This window comes from Myotis myotis, unplaced genomic scaffold (assembly GCF_014108235.1).
Source record: "Myotis myotis isolate mMyoMyo1 unplaced genomic scaffold, mMyoMyo1.p scaffold_m19_p_19, whole genome shotgun sequence".
Taxonomy (NCBI): domain Eukaryota; kingdom Metazoa; phylum Chordata; class Mammalia; order Chiroptera; family Vespertilionidae; genus Myotis; species Myotis myotis.
This window is the reverse complement of record NW_023416323.1, coordinates 25,409,979-25,431,780: the sequence shown is the minus strand read 5'-3', so window position 1 is coordinate 25,431,780 and position 21,802 is coordinate 25,409,979. Positions and strand designations below refer to the sequence as shown.

The window sequence follows — 21,802 nt, the reverse complement described above, 5'->3', positions numbered from 1 at the left end:
TACTTAGTTTAGAGAAAACATTTCATCCTGTTTTCCTCTTTTTCAGGTTTCAAGTGCCCCATTTGCTCCAAGTCTGTGGCTTCCGATGAGATGGAAATGCACTTTATAATGTGTCTGAGCAAACCTCGCCTCTCCTACAATGGTAAGCGCTTGGCTGGGAGCTTCTGAGTGAGGTCTTCCCAACCTCACGTGCCTCTGGGCAGCATTTCCACCCACCTTCCGGCAGGAATAGTCAGGGAACACCTGACTGTTAGCAAGTCTTGCTGCGCCAATCAGAGGCGAAGAGCAGTGGGACCAGGAAGGCAGGCCCAGGGATCAGGGCTGTGGTACCAGGAAGTCTCTTGGTTCACTCAGTCCCACTGCCCTTTCTTCCAACCCCTTGGTTCCTTGGACCTCTGGTTGGGTGATAGAGCTCTGCCCATTCTCACACCTGACAGCAGAGGGTGTGACCTCTCCTTGGGGGACGGGGAGTTTGTGCCAGTGGTTTGCATGGAGTGCTTAAGCCCTGATTCTGCCCGGCAGAAGGGTGCAAGATGTGGACACCCTTAGGGAATAAAAACATTGAGCTGCCACCTGGTCATTCCTACCATGGAGCCTGCCTCAGAGCTGAGCAGTGAATACACGGGTTGGAAACTGGGCCAGGGATTCCATGAAACCCACATCCCCCTAAGTGGCACCTCTGTGGACAAAATGAGTGTCAGCATCTGCCTGGTATGCCATGGATAAGGATTTGGAGCCTGGCTGATCTGAGTTCAAAGCCTGCTGCAACCACTTACTGACTATTATCCTAGACAAGTTGCTCAGTTTAGCAGAGCCTAGGTTTTCTGGTCCATAAAATAGTGACATCAATACCTGGTTCATAGGATTTTTGTCAGGATAAAGTAAGATATCCTATATAATAAAAGGCTAAAATGCAAATTGTCCCCTCAACTGAGAGTTCGACCAGAGGGCGGGGCCAGCTGGCCAACCGCCCACGCCCTCCCCGATCAGCCTGATGGGGTGGGCCAGACCCCACCGTGCACTAATTAGTGCCCCAGGCCTCTAGTTACACATAAAACCCTTCAGCACAGAGCCTGGCACATGGTCAGTGCTCAGGAAGTTACAGCAGCCCTGAAAGAGGTGAGGCCATCCTAGGTTTCTTTTCATCATTTTGTGGAGTGGACTGACTTCTGTTCAGTGCTGCTAGTGGCTCTCTGGTTTTCCATTCTTTTTTCTTTTTTTAAAAAAATTCATTTAAGAGAGAGAGGGAGAGAGAGATAGAAACATCAATAATGTGAGAGAAACATTGGTTGACTATCTCCTGCACGGTCCTCCCCCCTCCCCCCCACTGGGGATCGAGTTGCAACCCGGGCATGTGCCCTGACCGGGGATTGAACCTTGATCGCCTGGTTCATGGGTCTACGCTCAACCCCTGAGCCACACCAACCGGTTAGTGGTTTTCCATTCTTATGTGCTTAGTTTGGTCTTCCAACCATGTTCATCAGAGAACTGTGTTCTCTACAAGAACAGGCATTGGATCTGAGTGGGACACACCCCGACCCTGGCACTGGACCCGCTTCTAGGATTAAAGTCACAGCAGTGCTTAGGAAAGGAGTTCTGTGACCTCTCAGGGAATCTGAGGACTGGACAGGAGATGAGCCTGGATTGCTTTGCCCCATCCTCATGGTGAAAGTTTCCTGGGTAGACTCTTTACAGACTTGTCCTTGGGCTCCTGCCTCCTCGGATCCCCATGCCCTCCTTTCTCCACCCAGCATTAGCCCAGGGAGGCCTGGTGATTCCAGATTTTTTCTGTGAAATGAACCTGAAAAATCTAACCCACTCAATTCTCCTGAAAACACATCCTAATGTTCTCATCTCTTCTTTATTTGCTCAGCGAAAGGCTCTGGGTGCACATGTGCGGGATGGTTACTTGCTGTCTCAGCTACACGCAGTCTGGTAGGAGGCCCAGCCGCAGGAGGTTCTGGCCCTATCTCTGTCCCCTTCGTATTCTCCTGGTGTCCAGGAAGCCCTTCTTCTCTCCAGTGGACAGCCTCTCCCTGTCCCTGGGGATGACGGCTGCAGTGTTTGAATCAGTTGTCATGCGCACTCTGGGCTTTGCGGTGGAGTTGTCAGTGTGCGTCCCTTGGAGGCTGCTCTAGCTCCTCTTTGTCCTGTTCCTTGTCTCTGCCTGGGACCACAGTGGAGAGGAGTCTTCTCCCCAGCCATGGCCTCAGAAACTGTGTTCGCTTATTTTCCAAACTGCACAGAGCCCGATGAAGACCGCTTTTTGTCCCGTGGGTTGCTGGGAAGAGATCTCTGTAGACACTGACTGTGTCATAAGAACACAAAGCAGCCTCAGAGTGGGCTCACCCGAGAGGGATTGGCTCCTGGTGTCATCAAGGATGCCTGTGCAAAGGCAGCTGTGGAGGACAGAGTGCTCTTGGGGCCACCTGAGAACGGGGTACCACTGGTCCCATTTGGAGAATGGGGAAGAGGAGGGGCTTGGGCTCTATCCTGGAGAACTGCTGTGCTGCTCATTGGTCTCCTCTCTGCTGCAGCCATGGGGAAGGGTCTCCTTTCCTTCACCTTCATCTCCATAGGAGAGCAGGCTTGGCAGCCACATGTGGTCTGAGCACAGGTCACCCGCAGAAGCCGCACTCAGAGTCTGAGTCCCCTTAGAGGACGAGGAGGTTGGCCGGCCAGCCTGAGACATCACTATGGCTGTCCCCATTTTTTCCCTCCTCCTCTAATTGAAAAGCCACCTCCTCAGGGAGTGTGTGTGTGTGTGTGTACACGCGTGTTAGAGACTTTAAGCTCAAGGATCTCCTTTGCAAAAGCCAGTGTTTTACCACGAGAGGCAAAGTGAGGGCATGTTGCATGGGTCCTATTAGTGGAATTGGTCATAAGGTAATGAAGGTGCTTCAGAAACAGTGGTCTGGCCCCTCTGTGTCACTGTTAGTGTGGAAGGAGGCTTGTGACTGGACTCCTCATATTGTCTTTCCTTTCTGACGACACCTAGACCTTCCAGGTAAGAAGGCGTTGGCCACCTGGGTTTGTACATGCAGTGGGAGTCTCCAGGGCTGGCCTAGGTCCTGTTCTTGTTCAGATAAAGCATGGGCCTTTCAGGGTCCACAGGCCAAAGCCCCAGGCAGGACCTCTAGATACTTATTTTGGTTTTGCCAGTAACATAATCTTACCCAGAATTCCTTATCATACCAACCTCCCAGCTTCACTTTACCTTTTCTGATTAAAAAAAGTGAGGAGACTTAAAGAGTCTGAAGTATAGAACTCTCAGAATCTTTCTGGAAAGGGGGCAGGGTGAGACTTTCCCAGTTAGTTATAGAGAGAAATGCTATTTTCTTATGAAGATTCACTAGAATGCCTGCTCACTGCCCTGGAGGTCTCCCCTCTACACTCACACATACACTTTCTGTAATTGCTGGCACTAGTTGGGGATTTTTAAAGAAAATTTACAGTGGTTATAAAAGATGAAATTTAGTTAACCACCAAAGGAAAAAAAAGTAGAAACCTCCTAAATGAGGCAGACAGAAAGTCCAGGAAGCGCAGAGAATCCCAAACAAAAGGAATCCAAGGAGGACCACACCAAGACACATCATAATTAAAATGCCAAGAGCAAAAGATAAAGAGAGAATCTTAAAAGCAGCAAGAGAAAGACAGTCAGTTACCTACAAGGGAGTACCCATACGACTGTCAGCTGATTTCTCAACAGAAACCATGCAGGCCAGAAGAGACTTCAAAGTGATGAATAGCAAGAACCTGCAACCAAGATTACTTTATCCAGCAAAGCTATCATTCAGAATAGAAGGTCAGATAAAGAGCTTCACGGATAAGAAAAAGCTAAAGGAGTTCATCACCACCAAACCAGCATTATATGAAATGCTGAAAGGTATTCTTTAAGAAGAGGAAGAAGAAAAAGGAACTCTTACCATTTGCCACAGCATGGATGGAACTGGAGAGTGGATAAATACCACATGACCTCACTCATTTGTGGAATATAATGAACAACATAAGCTGATGAACAAGGACTGATCCAGAGACGGAGAGACATTGATTGGACTGTCGGGACTTGGAGGGAAGGTAGGGGAGGGTGGGGGTAAGGGGGAAAGATCAACCAAAGGACTTATATGCAAGCATATGGGCCTAATCAATGGACATGGACAACGGGGGGGTGGGGGGTAGAGGGTAACGTGGGGACAAGGACACATATGTAATATCTTAATCAATAAAAAATATATAAAAAGAAAAAAAGAAAAATAAATAAAATTTAAAAAAAAAAAAAAAAAAAGAAAATTTACAGTGGTTATAAAAGATGAAATTTAGTTAACCACCAAAGGAAAAAAAGTAGAAACCTCCTAAATGAGGCAGACAGAAAGTAGTATTTTTCTTATTATGAGGGTTGGCCTGAGCAGTAGGTTGGAAGGCCTCCAGTAGCCGCCTGCCAGATTAAAAAACACACCAAACACTTTAGTAAAGACAAGACTAGTTCAACTGGTTTGCCCAGTGCTCAAGAGAAATGCAAAGACCTGTAACCTGTGCTGGGGCAGGTGCTAACCCCCTGCTGGAGGGTCAGGGAGGCCACCAGACCCCAGAGCACTGATGTAACATCTCTCATGCTCCTCTTCCAGGGCAGCTTGGAACCCAGGACTCCTGGGAGATAAGGAAGGAGTTGGAGAGACCCATTTTTGTGGGTAAATGTGGTCAGCTTGAATGGGACTTGTAACTTCTCTCCCTTTCCAACATCTGTTTGTGGTTCTGAGACTGGGGGGGGGGGGGGGGGGGTTGCCCTCAAGAGTATGTACTCAAATTTTGACTAACAAATTGCTCAGCTAGCAGAGTGAGCCTCAAGATGGGGAACCTGATTTTGCTGTGAACAGATGAGAGTCGGATACAGGGGTGAGGGGAGGCGTGACAGATGACTGACTGCCCACTGAAAGCATAGGAGGCCCTGGTTCCAGGACCAGCCAGGGGCTCTTGGCCCTGGGAACTTCTGGTGTGTGGCGGGTTCCATTGCCATTGGTATCAGGAGAGCTTGGTGGTGCTCAGAGCAGCTTCAGGAGATTCTTCTCGGCCTTTTTAATTTTTTAAATATGTTTGTATTGATTTTTAGAGAGAGAAGGAGAGGGAGAGGGAGAGAGAGAGAGAGAGAGAGAGAGAGAAACATCAATCAGCTGCCTCCTGCATGCCCCCTACTGGGGATCGAGCCAACAACCCAGGCATGTGCCCTGACCCAGAATCAAACCGGCAACCGGTGCATGGAACAACATTCAACCAACTGAGCCACACCGGCTAGGGCTCCCTCAGCTTTCTTTGGGAATGCAGACCCCATGCCCTGCTCCTTCGAGATCCTGACTGCCCTTCCTCTCATCTGCCAAAGGTCATTGCCCCCAACTTCAGGCCTCTTGAAATACTGAATGTCACACAAGGTTTAAAGGAGAGGGAATTGGGTTCCTCTCAAAGCAGGAATACCTGCTGCTAGTTTACCTCTAGCTGAGCCAGCAGACCTGAGCACGTGGTGCTCTGTGGGCCCGTGTCTCTACTGAGGCCTGTATTTGGAATGAAAATGCCTTTTCTTGGGTCTGGGGAAGCCAGGTTGTGGCGGAGGGTTTGCCTAGCCCAGTAGGGCGCTGCCAGGAGCCGTTGTTAGATGCTGTAGCAGCTGCTGAGTCTGGCTGCAGAGGTGTCTGGCCTGGTGTTCCTCCTGCAGGAGGGAAAGGAGGAGGGTGCTCCCAGCAGCCGCTGATTGACAGGCCAGGCTGCTGGGTGAGTGAGGAGTGGGGTGGGTGGGAAGGGCGCCAAAGGAGGGGACTGAGTGGGGTGGTTGTGGGAGCTTCTGTAAATCGAAACCTGGCCTTAGCTTTAGTGGTTCACTCTTCTGGGGTGTTGCCATTGCAGCCCACCTCGCCAAAAAATTGGATCACACCTCACAGTCCTGGGCTATTGGGGTGAGGATGATGGTAGGGGAACTCACTCTGCTAAGTCTCCCCTTTGCCCAGAGATTCCGCAGGAATGGAGCTGGCAAGTCTTTTTTATTATTATTATTGATTTCAGAGAGGAAGGGAGAGGGAGAGAGAGATAGAAACGTCAATGATGAGAGAGAATCATTGATTGGCTCCTCCTGCATGTCCCCTCCTGGGGATTGAACCCGCAACGCAGGCATGTGCCCTTGACTAGAATCGAACCTGGGACCCTTCACTCCGCAGGCCAACAAACACTCTATCCACTGAGCCAAACCAGCCAGGGTGAGCTGACAAGTCTTGGCGTTGGTGACACTGCCCCTTCCTGTCCCCCAAGAGATTGGGCCAGCAGCGTGGTGCATGCTGAGAGGCTGCAAGACCAAGCTTTCTGCACCTCGGCTGGAGATGCAGGGGGTGGAGCCTGGTCTCTGTCATTTGCTGGGGTTCTCCCTCTGGCTCCCACCTCTCTTCCTACCAAGGCCTTGCCTGGCATCGGGTACAAGGGGAAAACATATTGTACAGTCCCACACTCAGCTGCTGGCTGTGAGCTGCACATCAGCCTTCCCTCCTGGCTGCTGGCAGAAATCTATCTATAGCTGTTTGGGCTTCCCTACCCCCTCCTTGTCACCAGCAGTTCTGGGGTCTCATTTTGCCTCTAGAGAACTTTGCCTACCACTCTGGTTTGGTTCCCTGGTCTGGTTGGAGGGATAGGCATTGGAACTATTTTGCACCACCCCCAGTCAGGCCAAACACACTTCCAGAGCAGTGATGTTGACCTTGCACAGGATGTCAGGATGCTTGGAAGGGGGTTGGGAGGTGGTAAGAGAAAGGCAAAAAGCACAGCTTTGTTCCTGTGTACTCATCTACTGGCATTGGCTGAGCCCCTCCTCGGGACCTGGGGATGCCAAGGGGCATTTGAGTCCATGTGCAGAGCAGCCTCAACTTGTGCCAGGCCCAGTGTCCTTGCTTTGTGCTGTGAGGTCCTCCAACAAGTGGGCAGCAAGCTCCCATCTGAGAGGGTGAAGTCTTACAGGAATCAGTTGATAGCCAAGCTTCCGCTTCAGTCATTTCCCCTTTCCTGCTTGGCTCCCACAGACATCTGGGGGCCGCTGATTTCCAGGGCCCCAGGGATTGGGACAGGAAGTTTTACTCAACCCACTCAGGCATGTTCCTGCCTTCCATCGTGGGAAGAAGGCTGCTTCCCTGGGCTCTGTGCTGGGTGTGAGCACCGCTGGCTTCCCCACGCCGTCAAGTTCCAAGCCCCATCCCAGCAACCTCAGGCAGCCTTCGGGTTTACCGACAGAGAAAATGACCAGATTGTCTGGTGGCCAAGAAGCTGAGAGTGGCTGTTCTCACAGCTCATGTGCACAGGAACTGATGTATCTTGGGTTTTTTATCTTGGCTTTTCCCCCCAGGCTTCCTGGTGAGGGGCTTTGAGTCACCATAGCCTTCTAGGCCCTGAGGAATCCTCATTTTAGAGGCTCCAGATGTTTCTCTTTACACCCAAGTAATCAGAGGGCATGGACAAACAGCAGCGGAGAAGGGCACCAATTGGGTCCCCCGTCTGCACGTCCTTTCGTGAGCCCTGTGACTTAGGCAAGATGTCTGACTTCAGGCTTCAGTCTCTTCGTAAAGTGAGAACAACACATGTGCCCTGCCTGGCTCCTAAGATTGTGAGGCTGAAGTGAACACACACACAGGAAATCTCAGTATGTCTCATGGACAACGTCCACGAACAGTTAAAATCTTAGTAGTGGAGAACTGGTCCTGTTTTAAGCTCTCTGAGTTTTTCTCCTGTGGCTTTGAGAACTGGGTAACCTTTGCTTACTTCACCTCTTTCACCGGCCTTTCAGATATTAAAGTTGACCTAGGTTTGTATTCTGCCTTCTTTAGGTTTCATTCTAAACTTTCTCCCCAGTTGATCTCTATGTCTCATGTATAACCTGTCACCCACATCTCTCTTCTAAACCCCAGATGGTTGGAGCGTCAGCCCAGACACCAAGAGGTGGCAGGTTCAATTCCTGGTCACCTCATGGCCCAGGAGTCTGCACCTGCCATAGCAAACCTCCTGCAGGTCCCAGGTGTGCAGATATTGTTCTCTTTGCCTGGAATATCCTTCCCTGAACAGTCCCCACCCCAGCTAGACATTTTTCATACCCCTCATACCTGGGCCTGTATGCATAAGACTTCCTAGAAATTGCTGTGCTATTCATTTCCGTTTTCTTGTTCAGCCTCTCCTGCTAGACTCTGAGCTTCTCACATCCTGAGTTCGTGGCTTATTCACTGAGTCACTAGTGCCCAGAATGTCGTAGAAATCTAGTAGAGGACTGCTGACGCGGCTGCGGCGCTCTTCCTGTCCTGCTCAGCTTTTGTTGGGGCCCATGGTGTGCAGTGGCTTCCTTCCATTCTCTCTTTTCTTTCTTTTTTTTTTGGGGGGGGGGGGTGTCTTTTTTTTTCTTTTTTTTTAAAAATTGAATTTTACAATTTAGTTGTATTTAGAACATTCACAGCATTGGACAACCCCATGTCTGTCTAGTTACAAACATTTTCATCACCCCCAAAGGAACCCTCCTACATGATTCTACTTATATGTCATATTTAAGATAGTCCACCTCATAGAACCAGGGCATGAATGGAATAATGCGTGCCAGAGGCTGAGGGGAGAGGGGAATGGGAGTTGCTACTCAATGGGTATAAAGTTTCAGTTATGCAAGGTAAGTTGTAGAGATGTACAACACTGTACCTATAGTTAAGAATGTACTATACATTGCCGAAACCGGTTTAGCTCAGTGGATAGAGCGTCGGCCTGTGGACTGAAAGGTCCCAGGTTCGATTCCGGTCAAGGGCATGTACCTGGGTTGCGGGCACATCCCCAGTAGGAGATGTGCAGGAAGCGGTTGATCGATGTTTCTCTCTCATCGATGTTTCTGACTCTCTCCCTTCCTCTCTGTAAAAAATCAATAAAATATATTATAAAAAAAAAAAAGAATGTACTATACACTTAAAAATATGTTAAGGCAGATCTTATGTTAAGTGTTCTTACCACAAAAAAGAAAACAGAAAACCCCTTAGCATTAAACAGTCACTCCCGCCCTGGCCGGTTTGGCTCAGTGGATAGAGCATCGGCCTGCAGACTCAAGGGTCCCAGGTTCGAGTCTGGTCAAGGGCATGTACCTTGGTTGCGGGCACATCCCCAGTAGGGGGTGTGCAGGAGGCAGCTGATCGATGTTTCTCTCTCATCGATGTTTCTGGCTCTCTATCCCTCTCCCTTCCTCTCTGTAAAAAAATCAATAAAAAATATATTAAAAAAAAGTCACTCCCCATTCCCTCCTGCTCTTGACCCCTGAACTACTTTTTGTCTCTATGAATTTGCCTATGCTGGACATTGCATGTAATGAATTGTATAATAGATGGCCTTTTGTGTCTGGCTTCTTCAAAAATAGCATATTTTTGAGGTTCATCCACACTGTAGCATGCTTTGGTTCTTTGTTCCTTTTCATGGCTGAGTAATATTCCATTGCACAGATACATCACATTTTGTTTGTCTGTTCATTAGTTGGTGGACATTTGTTTCCACCATTTGGCTCTGGTGAATAGTGCTGCTATGGATGTGTATGTACAAGTATTTGTGAGAGTACCTGCTTATTCCATTCATTTTTGCCGTGTATGACTATACCACACTAGTCATCACCATATTTTTTCAAACCAGAAATCAGTGCAGTTGGTCTGTGGGGAAAGTCTATTCAGGGAAATACTTTGTCTAATGCTGCCTCTGCTACACATCTATCCCTCTCCAAGCCCCCTAACTCTCTAGCCCCAGGCCACTTATTTGGTATGTAATCCCATTTTGTCTTCACATCATTAATGTGTGATATGCATGCCTTATCTCTGCAGTGAAGGCCTTCAGGTCCAGGGCCACTTGGGCTTCTGTGTCCCCCACAGTGCCCTGTATATGTTGGGTGACCAGAGCAGTTTCAACCAGTTCTAGACCCGTGCCTGCTTTGTGCCACCTGTCTGCTGGTGACTGACCCTCCTCCACTCTCCCATTTCCCTCTGCAGACGACGTGCTGACTAAAGACGCGGGCGAGTGTGTGATCTGCCTGGAGGAGCTGCTTCAGGGAGACACGATAGCCAGGCTGCCCTGCCTGTGCATTTACCACAAAAGGTACCAGAGGGGGCAGGGCCAGCTCAGCCACATCCCAGATCCCACAATGGAGAGAGAAGGCAACCCTCCTCACTAGCCATTCTGTTTTCTTTGGTTGAGGGACAACTCTTCCCCCTCCCCATGCCCCATTCCTGGGATATGAGTGGGGTTGAGACAGAGGCTGGCAGATGTGCTGAGTATAGGGTCGAGCCAGATGGCCAGAGATTTTGCTCTGGGTTGATGACGGCCTGGCTGGCTGCTGGGTGATGGGGAGACCTGTGGAGCTCCACAGGTTGGAGGTGCTTAGGATCCCACAGAGCCAAAGATTCCTTTCTTTGGAAATTTGATTCTTTATCCATCTCCCCAGCCTTTTCTTCCTCTGTGGGCCCCTCTGCTCCTGCAAAGTGAGGCCCCTTGTCTGTGCGAGAGAGGCAGCATGGAGGGGTGTGCTTGCTGCCCCTGCATCCGCCCCTAGTCCCCAGGCCAGGAGGCAGGAATAGCCAACCTTTGGGGCCAGGCACTGAAGCTGTTATAATTAGAAGGGCTGAGATTTGTCCTCAGGCTCCAGATGAGCCTCGTTCTTGTTTCCAACTGGAAAGAAGACACCTCCCTACCCAAGACGGAGGACGCTCTGTGCTGCCTGTGGCCACCACCTGCTCTTGGCTCCTCGAGCCTCAGAGCTTCTTCCTGACACATGGGCTTTTCCAAAGCCTGACTCACAGGGCCACTGGCCACAGGGCAATGGTGGTGCCGGCTCGCAGATGTGGCTGATGCAGGGGAGGCTCAAGGTTGGCCTGGAGCAGGGGGTCTTGGTCCAGGGCCAGCACAGAGTGCTCCAGTTTCCTGGCCAGGCACCAACCAGAACCAGAGAAGGAAATCTTTGATTCTGGGGAGAATTATGCAAATTACCTGTCTGGATCCTGTCTTTGAAAATACCCAGATGTTAGTTTACAAATCAGAAAGCTGTCTTGGGGCAATCTCTGTTCCCTCTTTGATTCAGGCAGTTCTTTCTGTAAACACCAGGGTTTCACTGTCTGGCTCTCCTTAGCAGTGTCACTAAGCCAGAGGGCTGTCCTTCTCTGGGATATTGGCTGTTAACCACAGCCAACCGAACCAGGTAGCTCAGGGGTCTCCTAAGAAGTCAGCCCCTAGAGAGGGATCCTCGAAGCTGTTCCTTTGAGCCAGGAGAGGGCTCCCTCAGGTCCCCAGAGCTCAGAGTAATGGCCAGCCTTCGAGCCTTAGGGATAGCTGGCTAGCTGCCCTGCACTCCTCCCCTACTCACTAGTAGCTGTTGCCACCGCCTAGGTCCATGCAGGTAAGACCTTGATCCTTCTCAAGGCTGCAGTTCACCCTTCTAACATCCAGATGCACCCAGTCCTGTGCCCCCCATGCCAGGTTGGCTGCCCGGGCTGAGCCAAGATCAATCTTGGTGTTTGCCTTCTTCCTGCTTCAAAAAGTGGGTATCTGGGGACAGGCTTGTTTTCTCCTGGGGTCCTCGCAGGCAAGATTTAGGAAACCCCTACTCAGAAATCTGACCCTTGGAGCGAGCCCCCTAAGGCGCAGCCTGGTCAGCGGTAACGTGTCTCCCCTTGCCACTTCCTGCCTCAGCTGCATAGACTCGTGGTTTGAAGTGAACAGATCTTGTCCAGAACACCCTGCGGACTGACCCTGCTGGGCTCGCTTGCTGACTCCTCTCAAAGGTGAGCCGGTGGTTGGGGTGCTCTGGGCTCAGGGATTGGGATCTGGCCACTCTGGGGCCTGGGGGTGGGGACTGAGTTGCCCTTACATACCTCCAGGAGGGGAGCATCTTATCAGTTAGTAGTTCTATGGTGGGTTGGAGGGCGGGGAGCATTCTGGGAAGGCGAAGAGATGCTATCTTGCATGGTTATGAAAAAAAAACCACCTGCTCAGTACAGTTGATTCTTTGAGGAAAGACCAGTCTATTCCAGACGTCTAGGGCGAATCTCCCTGAAGAAGGTTCAGGAAGAGCCCCTTGGAATGTGCCAGGTGGGAGAAGCCGCATGAGCTTGAGCCCCTGGGCTTGCACCTGCCTGTGCTTGCTGAGTGGCTAGGGAAGTCCTCACTCCTCGTCCCCTGTGGACAGTTTGTGGGACGGTGCATTGTCCCCTGTGGCACTCACCAGCCATCGTTCCACTGCTGGTGCTTCCCGCTTCAGGCCACCTCCCTCATGCACACTGCCAGATGGGTCTGAGACCTCCAGGCCAGACTCAGCCCCCACCCCACCCCCACACACAGCACAGGTCCTGGTTCCACAGCAAGCCCGCAGCTACCTTCCTCCCCACACTGTGCACACACGTCCCCTGTAGAACCTTCCGGTCTGACCTCTCCCTTTCTCCCCAGGGCTCCCTGCTTCCCTGGTGACCATCCTCTCCTGTCCCCTCCAAGTTCTGGGCTGGTACTTTATTTTACCAGGGAACCCAAAACCCTGACTCCACCTCCACTCACATCCAAAAGTTTGGGGGCCTCTTTCTCTCTCTTGTTTTTTTGTTTTCTTTTGTGTTAGGTTTGTTTTATTTATTCCAAGTAAACTTCCAGAACAGCTGATGATGGCAGACAAATCAGGGACATTTGCTCTTTTTACCTTCACCTGAAAAACTGAGGACATGGGGAGAAGAAACAGTGAGGGTGAGAGTGAGGCAGAGGGAGTGGAGCCTGGCGCTGGAGTGCGAGTCCAAATTCCCGGCATGATATTTGCCTTCTCGGGCCCCGGACTGGAACCACAGGCGCCCAGCCCGTCCTCAGCCGGACACACAGGCTGGCTTCAGCCCGGCGGGAGCACGACTTCCGTATTGTGGTCCACACAGGACAGCCAGCCCTCTTCCTGAGAGGAGGCTTCGGACACTGGGGCAGAGCTGAGCTGGGGACACCAGTGGGAACAGGGCACCCTACGCACTGACTTCCAGAGAATGGTTCTCCCTTTCTCCCTGAGGACACCAAATTGGATGAGCCATGAGTTTGAGAGAAGAAAGAATCGACCGCCCTCCTTCCCCTCACCCCTCATCCTAGGAGGGAAAGGGCATTTTCTTTCTCACCTTTGAAAGGCATTGTGGGTCTGTCTCTAACGTGTTTACAAAAAAAAATCATAAAAAAAAAGTTTAGTGTCGACTGGTGTTTTCGCCCGTGATGTTTACAGATTGCTGTCTGCTGCCCGGCTAGAACCCACCCAATGACAAAGGGACAGAGCCAGGTTCAGTGCTGATGGTGCGAGAGACGCTCGCTCGGCCCTCCTGGCCCAGCGCCCCGTCGGTTCGGCCCTCGCCATCAACAACCGCCCGGCCTTGGTTTTCTTTGCCCATTTTCCTGGCTTGGTTTTGCACTTTTCTCCCCTTGGGACCCTGAGATCTTGACTTCATTGCCAAAAAAAACAACCCTTGGAAGACCTCCCCCTTCATTCCTGATTCTTCTCCCTCCTTTCCTCCTGGTTCTGGTCAGTTCAGAGGACTTCACAATCACAAGTGTCCTGCAAAAATGCCTGAACATTTTTCTTAGGCCCTTGTGGATTTTTTTTCCTGAAAACTTAAACAAACAGAAGACTTATTAAAGGAACATGTACAGCTACCCGTTTTCAGGCACTCTGTTTGAGAACATTTTAGCCATTGATGTTCACACTTGGCATCAGCCCATGCAAGATAGGTTTCTGTATTTATATATTAAAATACAAAAAAACACCACCCTTATAAAATGTTTTAAAAAATGTTCGAAGTTGGGGGCAAAGCTTTCTTCATTAGTCAAGATGTTTTGATATGGTATTAAAATCATGTCTAATAAAAGATGCATTGTGTGACTTTATTTTAATGGTGCTGTTACACAATCCGGAAATGGGCGTTGTGCACCTGTCTCCCACTTCCTCCCCCCTCACCTCCTTAGCCTGCCTTGAGGGTAATACTTGCTACTGCACGTGTGATGGGGTTTTCAGAGCAGTCGTGCCTGGGTAGAGGGAACGTGGCAATCAGACCCCAAACCCAGAGGTTCACTAACCCGTCAAGCATCATGGAATCAATCTGCCGTCACCTGTGGAACGGTTGTGACAAAACACCTCTGCAAGATCTGCAGGGGCAACGATCTCGCAGCCGCTGGAGGCTACAAGGATGTGGGTTCTTCCAGCGCCCCACCCCCTGCCCCCCTCATCCTCCGTTCCCCATCCCACGTCCTGCCTGCCTGTTGCTCAGTCCATGCTCAGTGCTGACTCATGGGCATGCTTCATTGAGGCCCAGAGACAGGCCCTGTTTTGGGGCTAAGCCAGCTCAGAGCCACTCAGGGCTCACAAGAGTTGGCACAACTTGGGCTGGGCGGGAAGCTCCGGGCAGTGGATAGCACTGCACAACCGGCCTCTATCCCTGTGCCAGACAGGCTGCCGGAGCAGCATTCCGGAGCCCCCTGCAGAGCCTGCGAAGGACCGCCCTGGAGGGAGGTGGCTCCAACCTCTGCCCCTCTCAGGCCTCTGTGGGCTCTAACCCCACCAGGCCCTGGCTCTGCAGCCAGCTTCCATCAGACACTTCCTGAAGCACCTACTCTGCAAGGGCATGGCAAGGCCGTGAGCTAAGGGACAGGCACACAGTGTGTTCAGAAACATATGAAAGAAGAGTATGTGTCTGAGCTGGGCCTTGGAGTCAGACCCTCCTGAAGCAGAGACCCCCAGGACCAGTGATCACCATGGTGGCCAGGATGTGGGCTCAGAACTGTCTGCATGTGGCTCCTCTACTTGGCAGAATGATCTTGGGAAAATGACTTCACTCATCTAAACTTCAGATTCCTCGCATGTGAAGCGACAAAGTCTTGCAACTCTGAGGTCACCGTGAGGGTCAGAGTCTGCCCAGAAGCCCCTGGCACATGCACAGCAGGCTCTCCCGTAGCTCCCTCACCACAAAGAGCATTGTTCTATTCACAGCACCGCCTGCTTCTGCCTGGCAACTGTGTCTCCCTGTTCTATATTTAATTCCTCCAGCAAAGCTCGCCCTGAAGGAGATCTCCTTGCCTGACCCCTGGGCCGCAGGCAGAGGGCTGTATGCCCACCTCAGTTGCTTAGGCCTGGCGGCTTTGGCAACATCCTGTGAGCCAGGTGGGCAGGGCTGGAGCCCACACCAGGTGCTATTCCAGGCTCCTGGGGCTGATGCTAACTCCTCTCCTCACCCCCAATGACTTTCACTCCCAGCTGGCACACTGCAGCCCTCTGCTGACTACTGGATCCTCCGAATCCAGACCTAGATTGCCAGGTCCTGGGTGGGGGTGGGCCAGGGGTGTGTGGGCTTCCCAGGTAGAACTGATGTCTGTCATCCTCCATCCAGACAGCTCTCAGAGGGGAGAGGGGGGAGGGGCAGGAGCTGGGAGGGTGGGTTCCACCCACTGTCTTTGGGGGCTTCCTGGTCAGGAGCTCCTCACTAGTGTAAAATCATCTAGTCGCATTTAATGTCGTTGAGATTTATAAAATGTCCTTATTCTTATGAGACAGATGGTGAGTTATGTAGGTGAATGATGTCGAAAAATATGTAAATTTCAAATGGGTTTCTCCAAAATACACCCAACAAATAAGACAGAAATATTCCTTGTTGAATCTCCAATGGCTGGTATGTCAGTGAACAGTGTACTTGTTTTTTTTAACTCTTCTGTATGTTTGGAATTTTTTCCTAATAAAAAAATTATGAGGAAATGGCCATTTGTTGAGCATCCACTAGTTGCCAGGCAGTGGGAGGCATATCAGAGAAGAGCCCTGTCCTGTAGGGAGAAACCTGGGAGGTGGGGTCTATGAGCTGTCTCCGTGGAGTACATGAGGCCGACCTGTATGGGGTGGTTTGGGGAGGGACCAACGAGACCTGCCCCACACCACCCCTTGGCACAGCTACTGCTCCCATGGGGGAGAGAGGCGGGGGGGGGGGGGGGGCGCGGGGAGAGACAAGTCACTGAGGCGCAAACTCCAGGATCAGCCCAGTGTTAGTTAACACAGAGGACAGGTTCCTGGAACAAACAGGCTGAGGAGTCACAGAGGGCTGCCTCTGCCCAGGGCCTGAACAGCAGATGGGAAGAGGTGAGGGGTCTAGGGATGGAGGCAGGGAAGGAACTCGGATGGCTTGGAGAGAGAGTGAGGCGTGAAGGAGGGTGCCCCTGCCTGGCTGGCCAAGCCTGTTTTCTTAGGAGCCAGGGGATGAGGGAGTTGAGCCCACACTGTATGCTCTGGGGACCTGCAGGGGGGTGGAGAGTTGAGCAATTGGCTTCCAGGACAGCACTTGCCAACATCCCCTGCCCCCTCCCCTAAGGCTGAGGGCTAAGAGCTGGGCCCCAACAGTTGATGGGGTGTTGAAGTTTATGGTGCCAGGCGCCCTCTAGTGGGCTTAGGGGGAACAGCTGTCAGGTACCCCAGACAGAAGCTCTCGCCTGGGATACCTCCTGGTAGACAGATTCTGACTTTGAGGGCAAAAGAGCTGGGAGTTTAATAAATCATACCTTGGAGAGGTATGGCACAAGGAGAATAACCTCACTTCCGTTTCCAGTGATTCGTAGCAGCTGCTTAAAGGACATGTACAGAATGTTCTAAGGCCCAGTTGGCACTCAGTGGGGGAGTCTGTCATAAGTGATGTTGACCATGGGCAAGTCCTCAGACCCTGGAGTTCCTGAAGGTGACCGCCCTCTGTAGCCTGAGCACCATCCCCTCCCCAGGCTGCAGTAAGTCAGAGGACAGGTCTGGAACGAGGGATGGGGGTGTCCCTGTCCAAATGACCTGGGGGTGCTGAGCAGGAGGCCATTCACAGGTTCTGCCTGCTCACCCCCAGGCAGCCACAAATGGGGTTCAGGTTTATTAGGGCTAAGGGTGCTGAGTTCCTCAGACTTTGTCCCAGGCTCCCAGCAATGGGGAGGCCTTGGTGGAGGGGAGTCATCTCGGTCTTTGGAGTGATCCACAGCACCTCTCCCAGCCAGGACAGGATGTGTAAGAGAGAGAGGAGGCAGCTTCACCGGCTTACACATTTATTGAACCAAAGGCTCCTGGGACAGCAAGAGGACCAGGGGAGGGGCCAGGCCTTCAGGCTTCTCTCCCCTCTTCCGGCCTTGAGCTCCAGATAAGAGGCAAAGGCAGAGCTGTTCTGTGGCATGAAGAGTCCAGGGAGGATGTTCCACTGTCTGGGGTTGGTGTGCCAAGTGCTCGGAGCCCCTCACAGCACCTTGCCTGGGTTCATGAGGCCTCGAGGATCCAGTGTGGCCTTGAGCTGCCGCATGGTCTCTATGCCCACGGCTCCTACCTCCTCCTGCAGCAGCTGCCGCTTGCCCAGCCCAATGCCATGTTCCCCTGTGCATGTACCGTGGAGTGCCAGCGCCCGCCTGGGAAGCAGTGAAGAGACCATCAGCGGGGGGCTCCTCCTGCTCCCCTCAGTCTCCCCCACCTCCCTGGCCCAGACTTTGCTCTTACCTGCCTAGCTGCTGTGCAAAGGCCTCAACCCTGCGGAGCTCCTCGGTATCCTCCGGGTCTACCAGCAGGATGCAGTGGAAGTTGCCGTCGCCCACATGTCCAACAATGGTTCCTGGAGGCCCAGAGGACCCAGCTGCTGCTCCCAGTCCAGCCTCCCCCCCTCCCCACTACGCCAGCAGTGGGCAGGCAGCACCTGTGAGCCCCGAGGCCTTCAGGTCCTCCTTGGCCTGTACCAGGATCTCCGGCAGCCGGGAGATGGGCACACAAACGTCAGTGGCATAGCCCTGGAACAGGGGCAGGCCTGTGAGATTCTCCCCTCACCCCCTGCCTGCCCAGAGGTAAGGGGTCACAGTAGTCAAGGTCTAGGGGGCTTGCCTGCTCTCTGGGGCTCAGTTTCCCCTGTACAAGATGATGGCCGGTGCGTGTTCTCCAGACACTGCCAGCCAAGGCATCCACAGCTCTCTGCTCCCCACCCTTGCTATGTCCCTCCCAACCCCCCTTCCCTGTGCCCAGGGCCTGGCTCAATGCAGAGGTCCCTCCTGAGGGTTTGGCAGATGACTCTGCTTTCCCTCTAATGGCTAAGTGGAGGCCGTTCTGCCTGCTGTGGGCTTAGCCTGCTGCTCTGGACACCAAGTTAGTGGGCTGAGCAAAGGGTTCATGGGTGAGCCGTGGGTCCCACTTCCCCTCAGCCCAGCTCACCTTGCAGCCCGGCCGCAGGGCCAGGGCTGCGTACCAAGCATTGTGCCGGGCGGCCCAGAGCTGGCTGCGCTCCTCCGCCTCCTTGGCCCAGGAGAAGTGGAAGGCTCCATTGGACTGAGTGATCTCCTCTGCAGGGGGACGGGGGAATTGACTCCAGACCCTACGCTGGGCAGCCTGTGCCCCTGCCCCCCGGCTCCCCAGCACACCTGTCCGCTGCACCTGCTCCCCCAGGGCCTGCTCGGAGCCATGGAACTCAAGGAAGAGCGTGGGTGCCACGCGGCAGTCCAGTTTGCTGTGCCTGTTGCAGGCGTCCATCATGACCTCATCCAGGAACTCTGGGACCAGGGAGAGGGCAGGTGAAGTGAGGGCTGGCCTTCAAAGGGGGGCCTCTTCTGAGAAGCCCACCTGGACTGCCCAGTTCCCGGCTCACCAATGCGGGCCACAGGTACTGCAGCCTGGAGGATGTGCACAGTGCTATCCACGGCCGCCTGGACACTGGGGAACGCACAGGTGGCGGCCACCGTGGTCTCGGGGGCAGGGTGCAGGCGCAGTGTGGCGGCTGTGATGAGGCCCAGGGTTCCCTCTGAGCCCACAAAGAGCCCGGTGAGGTTGTAGCCAGCTGCGCTCTTCCTGGGTCCCGGGGACACACAGGTAGGTGAGTGCCCAGGCCACGTGACAACGGATTTCTGGTGAGAAGTCTAGAGCAGAAGTTGGGGCATTGTCCCCAGGCCCCTGCCAGGGCTGGTACTGAGCCCGAGGTTGGGGTTGCCCCCTCGGCTCAGACTGCCATCAAGGCATAAATTCCCTGGCACGGACGATGTAGGCCTTGTGCAAGAAGAACAAACTCCACTACCATCAGCTTTGTCCCACGTGACTGTTTCAGAAGCCCGGCTGCCTAGGGGAGATGCGCAATCTCTGTGGGGGGCGGGTGCTCACCGATAATGACGGCCCTGGCCCGCGGTGTGAAGCAGCTGCCCGCCAGGCAGCACCACCTCCAGGTTCAGCACGTTGTCCCGAATAGTGCCATAGCGCACAGCGTTGGTGCCTGAGGCCCCCGTGGCTGCCATGCCGCAGAGAGAGGCGTCTGCACCTGGGTCTGGAGAGGGCAGGCAGGAGGCAGCCTGGGGCACACGCCCAGGGGCAGAGGGGACCCCGCAAGCCCCCAAAAGAGCCTTGCCTCCAGGGAGCCCTCAGGGTCCCAGCCTACCCACAGGAAACCAGAGGCCACTGTCCCGCAGGTGGGTGTTGAGCGCTTTGCGGGTGACGCCGGGCTCCACCACCACCGAGAAGTCTTCTGTATTCAGCGCCAGGATTCGGTCCATGTGGGTCAGATTGAAGCAGACACCACCCTGGCAGAAGGAGTGCCAGGGGTTAGTTGACCTAGTTTTTCTGCCAGCCACAGGCCCCAGGCCCCCACCTTGAAGCTGACCTCCCAGCAGCCAGACTAGATCCTCAGATGGCAGGTAAGGAGGATTGGACCCGAGTCACCAAGCTGAGTGTGTGGGGGGGGCACAAATGTGACAAGTGTGATGGGACCAGGGAGGGGCCACCATACCTGCACAGCACAGACTCCACCCTCCAGCCCAGTGCCTGTGCCAAAGGGGATGATGGGCATGCCTTGGCTGTAGCACAGGGCTGCCAGCTGGCTGACTTGCTCCACATTCTGGGGCCACACCACGGCGTCCGGAGGTTGGCACCTAGAACCAGACCCTCAGCAGTTTAGGGGGGCATGAGACTCCCTGGTCCTGCTCAGGATCCCCAAGGTATTATAGGGCCTGGGGCTGCACATGGGGCTGGGGTATGGAGGAGAGAATGCCAGCGTACCCCAAAACAAAAGGGTGGGGGAGAAGCCATCCCAGAACCCTCACTCTCAGCCAGGGGCTCTGACAGAGGAGGGGACCCCCCACACACACCTGTGCATCGACTCATCGTGCCCATGTTGTTGTAGGACTGCAGCAGCAGTAGACACATGGGGGCTCCCCACAACTGCCTTCAGAGCCTCCACAAAGTCCTCGCTGAGTTTGCCCTGCAGGGAAGAAACCCTTGGGGCCACGGGCCTGCCCCTGTGGCAGGTGGGGGTGAGGGGCTGGAGTGGGAGAGGGGCTGCTAGCATCTCTGGCCTCCTCTGCCTGCCCCCCGACACTGCCTCCAAGGCCCAGGCCTTGCCAGTGGGTCCCCCAGAAGCAGATCCACTCTGCAGGTATGCCCCTTTCCAAACAGAACCACGGGCAGTGTTTTACTTCAGAAAAACTGCCACTGGACGAAAAGAACCAGATTCACTCTACAAAAAGGGTTGTCAGCAGGGTTCCATAACATAGCCAGTACTGCCTCAGTGACTTGGAAAAGTTACTCATCTCTGCCCCTTCTCTAAGGCCAGCCAGGCACTGCTCTAAGCACGCCAGGGACAGTGCTTGAGAAAGGAAGGACAGGAAGAAAAAGCTCCATTGCCCACCAACTACGGTGCCCCGGCCCCATTCGGCCCTGCCTGGGGACTTGTAGGGCTCTTAGAGCCTTTCTGGGGCTTTCTGCCCATTTTACAGATGGGCAATCGAGGCCAGCGAGTCAAAGACAGAGCCTAGCCTAGAACCCAAGTCCTTGCCTCTCAGACACGTTTTCAAAAGGTATGTATACATCGGGGCGCCCCAAAGGGACACCCTGCAGCCCACAGACCTTTCTTTGGCACACCCCTCTCCCTCTCCCGCCCCCCCCCCCCTTGATAGCTGGGGAGCCTTGGCCAACGCATTCAACACCCATGCTGGACACCAGGTGAGCCCATGGATCCTCTGTTCAAGGTCACATGGTGCTGGGGCAGCACAGAGCCTGGTGGGACTTGGCATGTAGGGGGAGCCCACCCTCCAGGGAGCTTTTCCTGCCTACCTGCTTTATCCGGGAACAGTAACCCCTGCAGGAAAACAGCCCCCAGGCTGCTGTGGCCCGTAGCAGATTGGCCATAGCTGGGCAGTGGCGAAAGGAGTGTGGGCACTTAAGCTGGTAGCTGCACCAGCCCATTGGCTGTGCCCAGGGTGGAGCCCGCTTAAGGTGGCACTCCTTAAGGTGGCGCTGCCAGACTGTGCTGAGTCAGGTGTGTCTGCCAGGTTCAGGACTTCTAAAGGAAAGGCTCACCTAACACAAAGGGAAACAGAATAGCAGGGCCTCCCGTGGTTCTTCAAACAAAGGTAGGCTCCTTGCCATGGTCTTAAAGGTCCTGTCAGTTCCCACTTACCTCTCCATCTACCCCACTTCCTTCCAATCTCCTCTTTGGCCTCTGAGCTCCAGCTTCATATTCCCTTCCTGCATACGCCCACCTCCAGCCAAGCTCAGGGCCTTGGCCACACCCTTGTCTTTCTCACTCTGCAAGTCTCAGTTCCATTGTCATAGAGTAGGTGAAATCAGGGCTGTGAGGAGGAAAAGTGCAAGGGATGAAATAGAGTTGGGCAGTGAGGCAATCCAGGAAGCCTTCCTGGAAGAGGGGAGCTAAGGATAAACAGCAGTTCACCAGGTAAGTGAAGGAAAAGACTGTTGCATCCTTTTCATCTCCACCTGCCACTGGGCAGATCCCAGGGCCCTCCTGGAGAGTGTTGTGGCTTC

The 21,802-nt window shown here is 53.4% G+C and overlaps 2 protein-coding genes across 10 annotated transcripts in view; one reads left to right on the top strand and one right to left on the bottom strand.

The window, feature by feature from the left end:
- Positions 1-13,677, top strand: part of ZNRF1 (zinc and ring finger 1) — a 98,237-nt gene extending 84,560 nt beyond the window's left edge. Inside the window, exons 2-5 of one of the 6 annotated variants that reach the window (XM_036345716.1) lie at positions 47-142; positions 10,014-10,119; positions 11,707-11,798; positions 13,253-13,677. In XM_036345716.1, coding sequence (XP_036201609.1) covers positions 47-142; positions 10,014-10,119; positions 11,707-11,764 — 260 coding nt within the window. In that variant the 3' untranslated portion in view covers positions 11,765-11,798; positions 13,253-13,677. The other 5 variants (XM_036345717.1, XM_036345715.1, XM_036345714.1 and 2 more) reach the window with 5 other exon arrangements.
- A 3,386-nt stretch (positions 13,678-17,063) lies between these two features.
- LDHD (lactate dehydrogenase D) lies at positions 17,064-21,222 on the bottom strand. 4 transcript variants are annotated; one of them, XM_036346739.1, is made up of 11 exons: positions 21,092-21,181; positions 20,128-20,240; positions 19,770-19,911; positions 19,422-19,563; positions 19,151-19,310; positions 18,645-18,844; positions 18,421-18,549; positions 18,215-18,342; positions 17,709-17,799; positions 17,516-17,627; positions 17,064-17,427 (listed from the first exon to the last, which is right to left on the bottom strand). In XM_036346739.1, exons 1-11 carry the CDS (start codon positions 21,164-21,166, stop codon positions 17,262-17,264), a joined length of 1,458 nt encoding a protein of 485 aa, XP_036202632.1. In that variant the 5' UTR covers positions 21,167-21,181; the 3' UTR covers positions 17,064-17,261. The 4 variants fall into 4 exon arrangements, with proteins under 4 accessions (XP_036202632.1, XP_036202635.1, XP_036202636.1 ...); XM_036346742.1 differs by lacking the exon at positions 19,770-19,911 and having other exon boundaries at positions 17,262-17,427; positions 19,426-19,563; positions 21,092-21,222; XM_036346743.1 differs by lacking the exon at positions 19,770-19,911 and having other exon boundaries at positions 17,262-17,427; positions 19,426-19,563; positions 20,128-20,277; positions 21,092-21,191.
- Between the last annotated feature and the right edge of the window lie 580 nt (positions 21,223-21,802).

Bases quoted from the DNA above. Each gene is read 5' to 3' on its own strand.
- LDHD (XM_036346739.1), bottom strand. From the start codon at position 21,166: ATGGCCAATCTGCTACGGGCCACAGCAGCCTGGGGGCTGTTTTCCTGC. The intron at 19,311-19,421 runs GTAGGCTGGGAC...TGCCCTCTCCAG, and splicing joins TGGCCTCTGGTTTCCTGTGG to ACCCAGGTGCAGACGCCTCT. The intron at 18,550-18,644 runs GTGAGCCGGGAA...CCCTGGTCCCAG, and splicing joins AGTACCTGTGGCCCGCATTG to AGTTCCTGGATGAGGTCATG.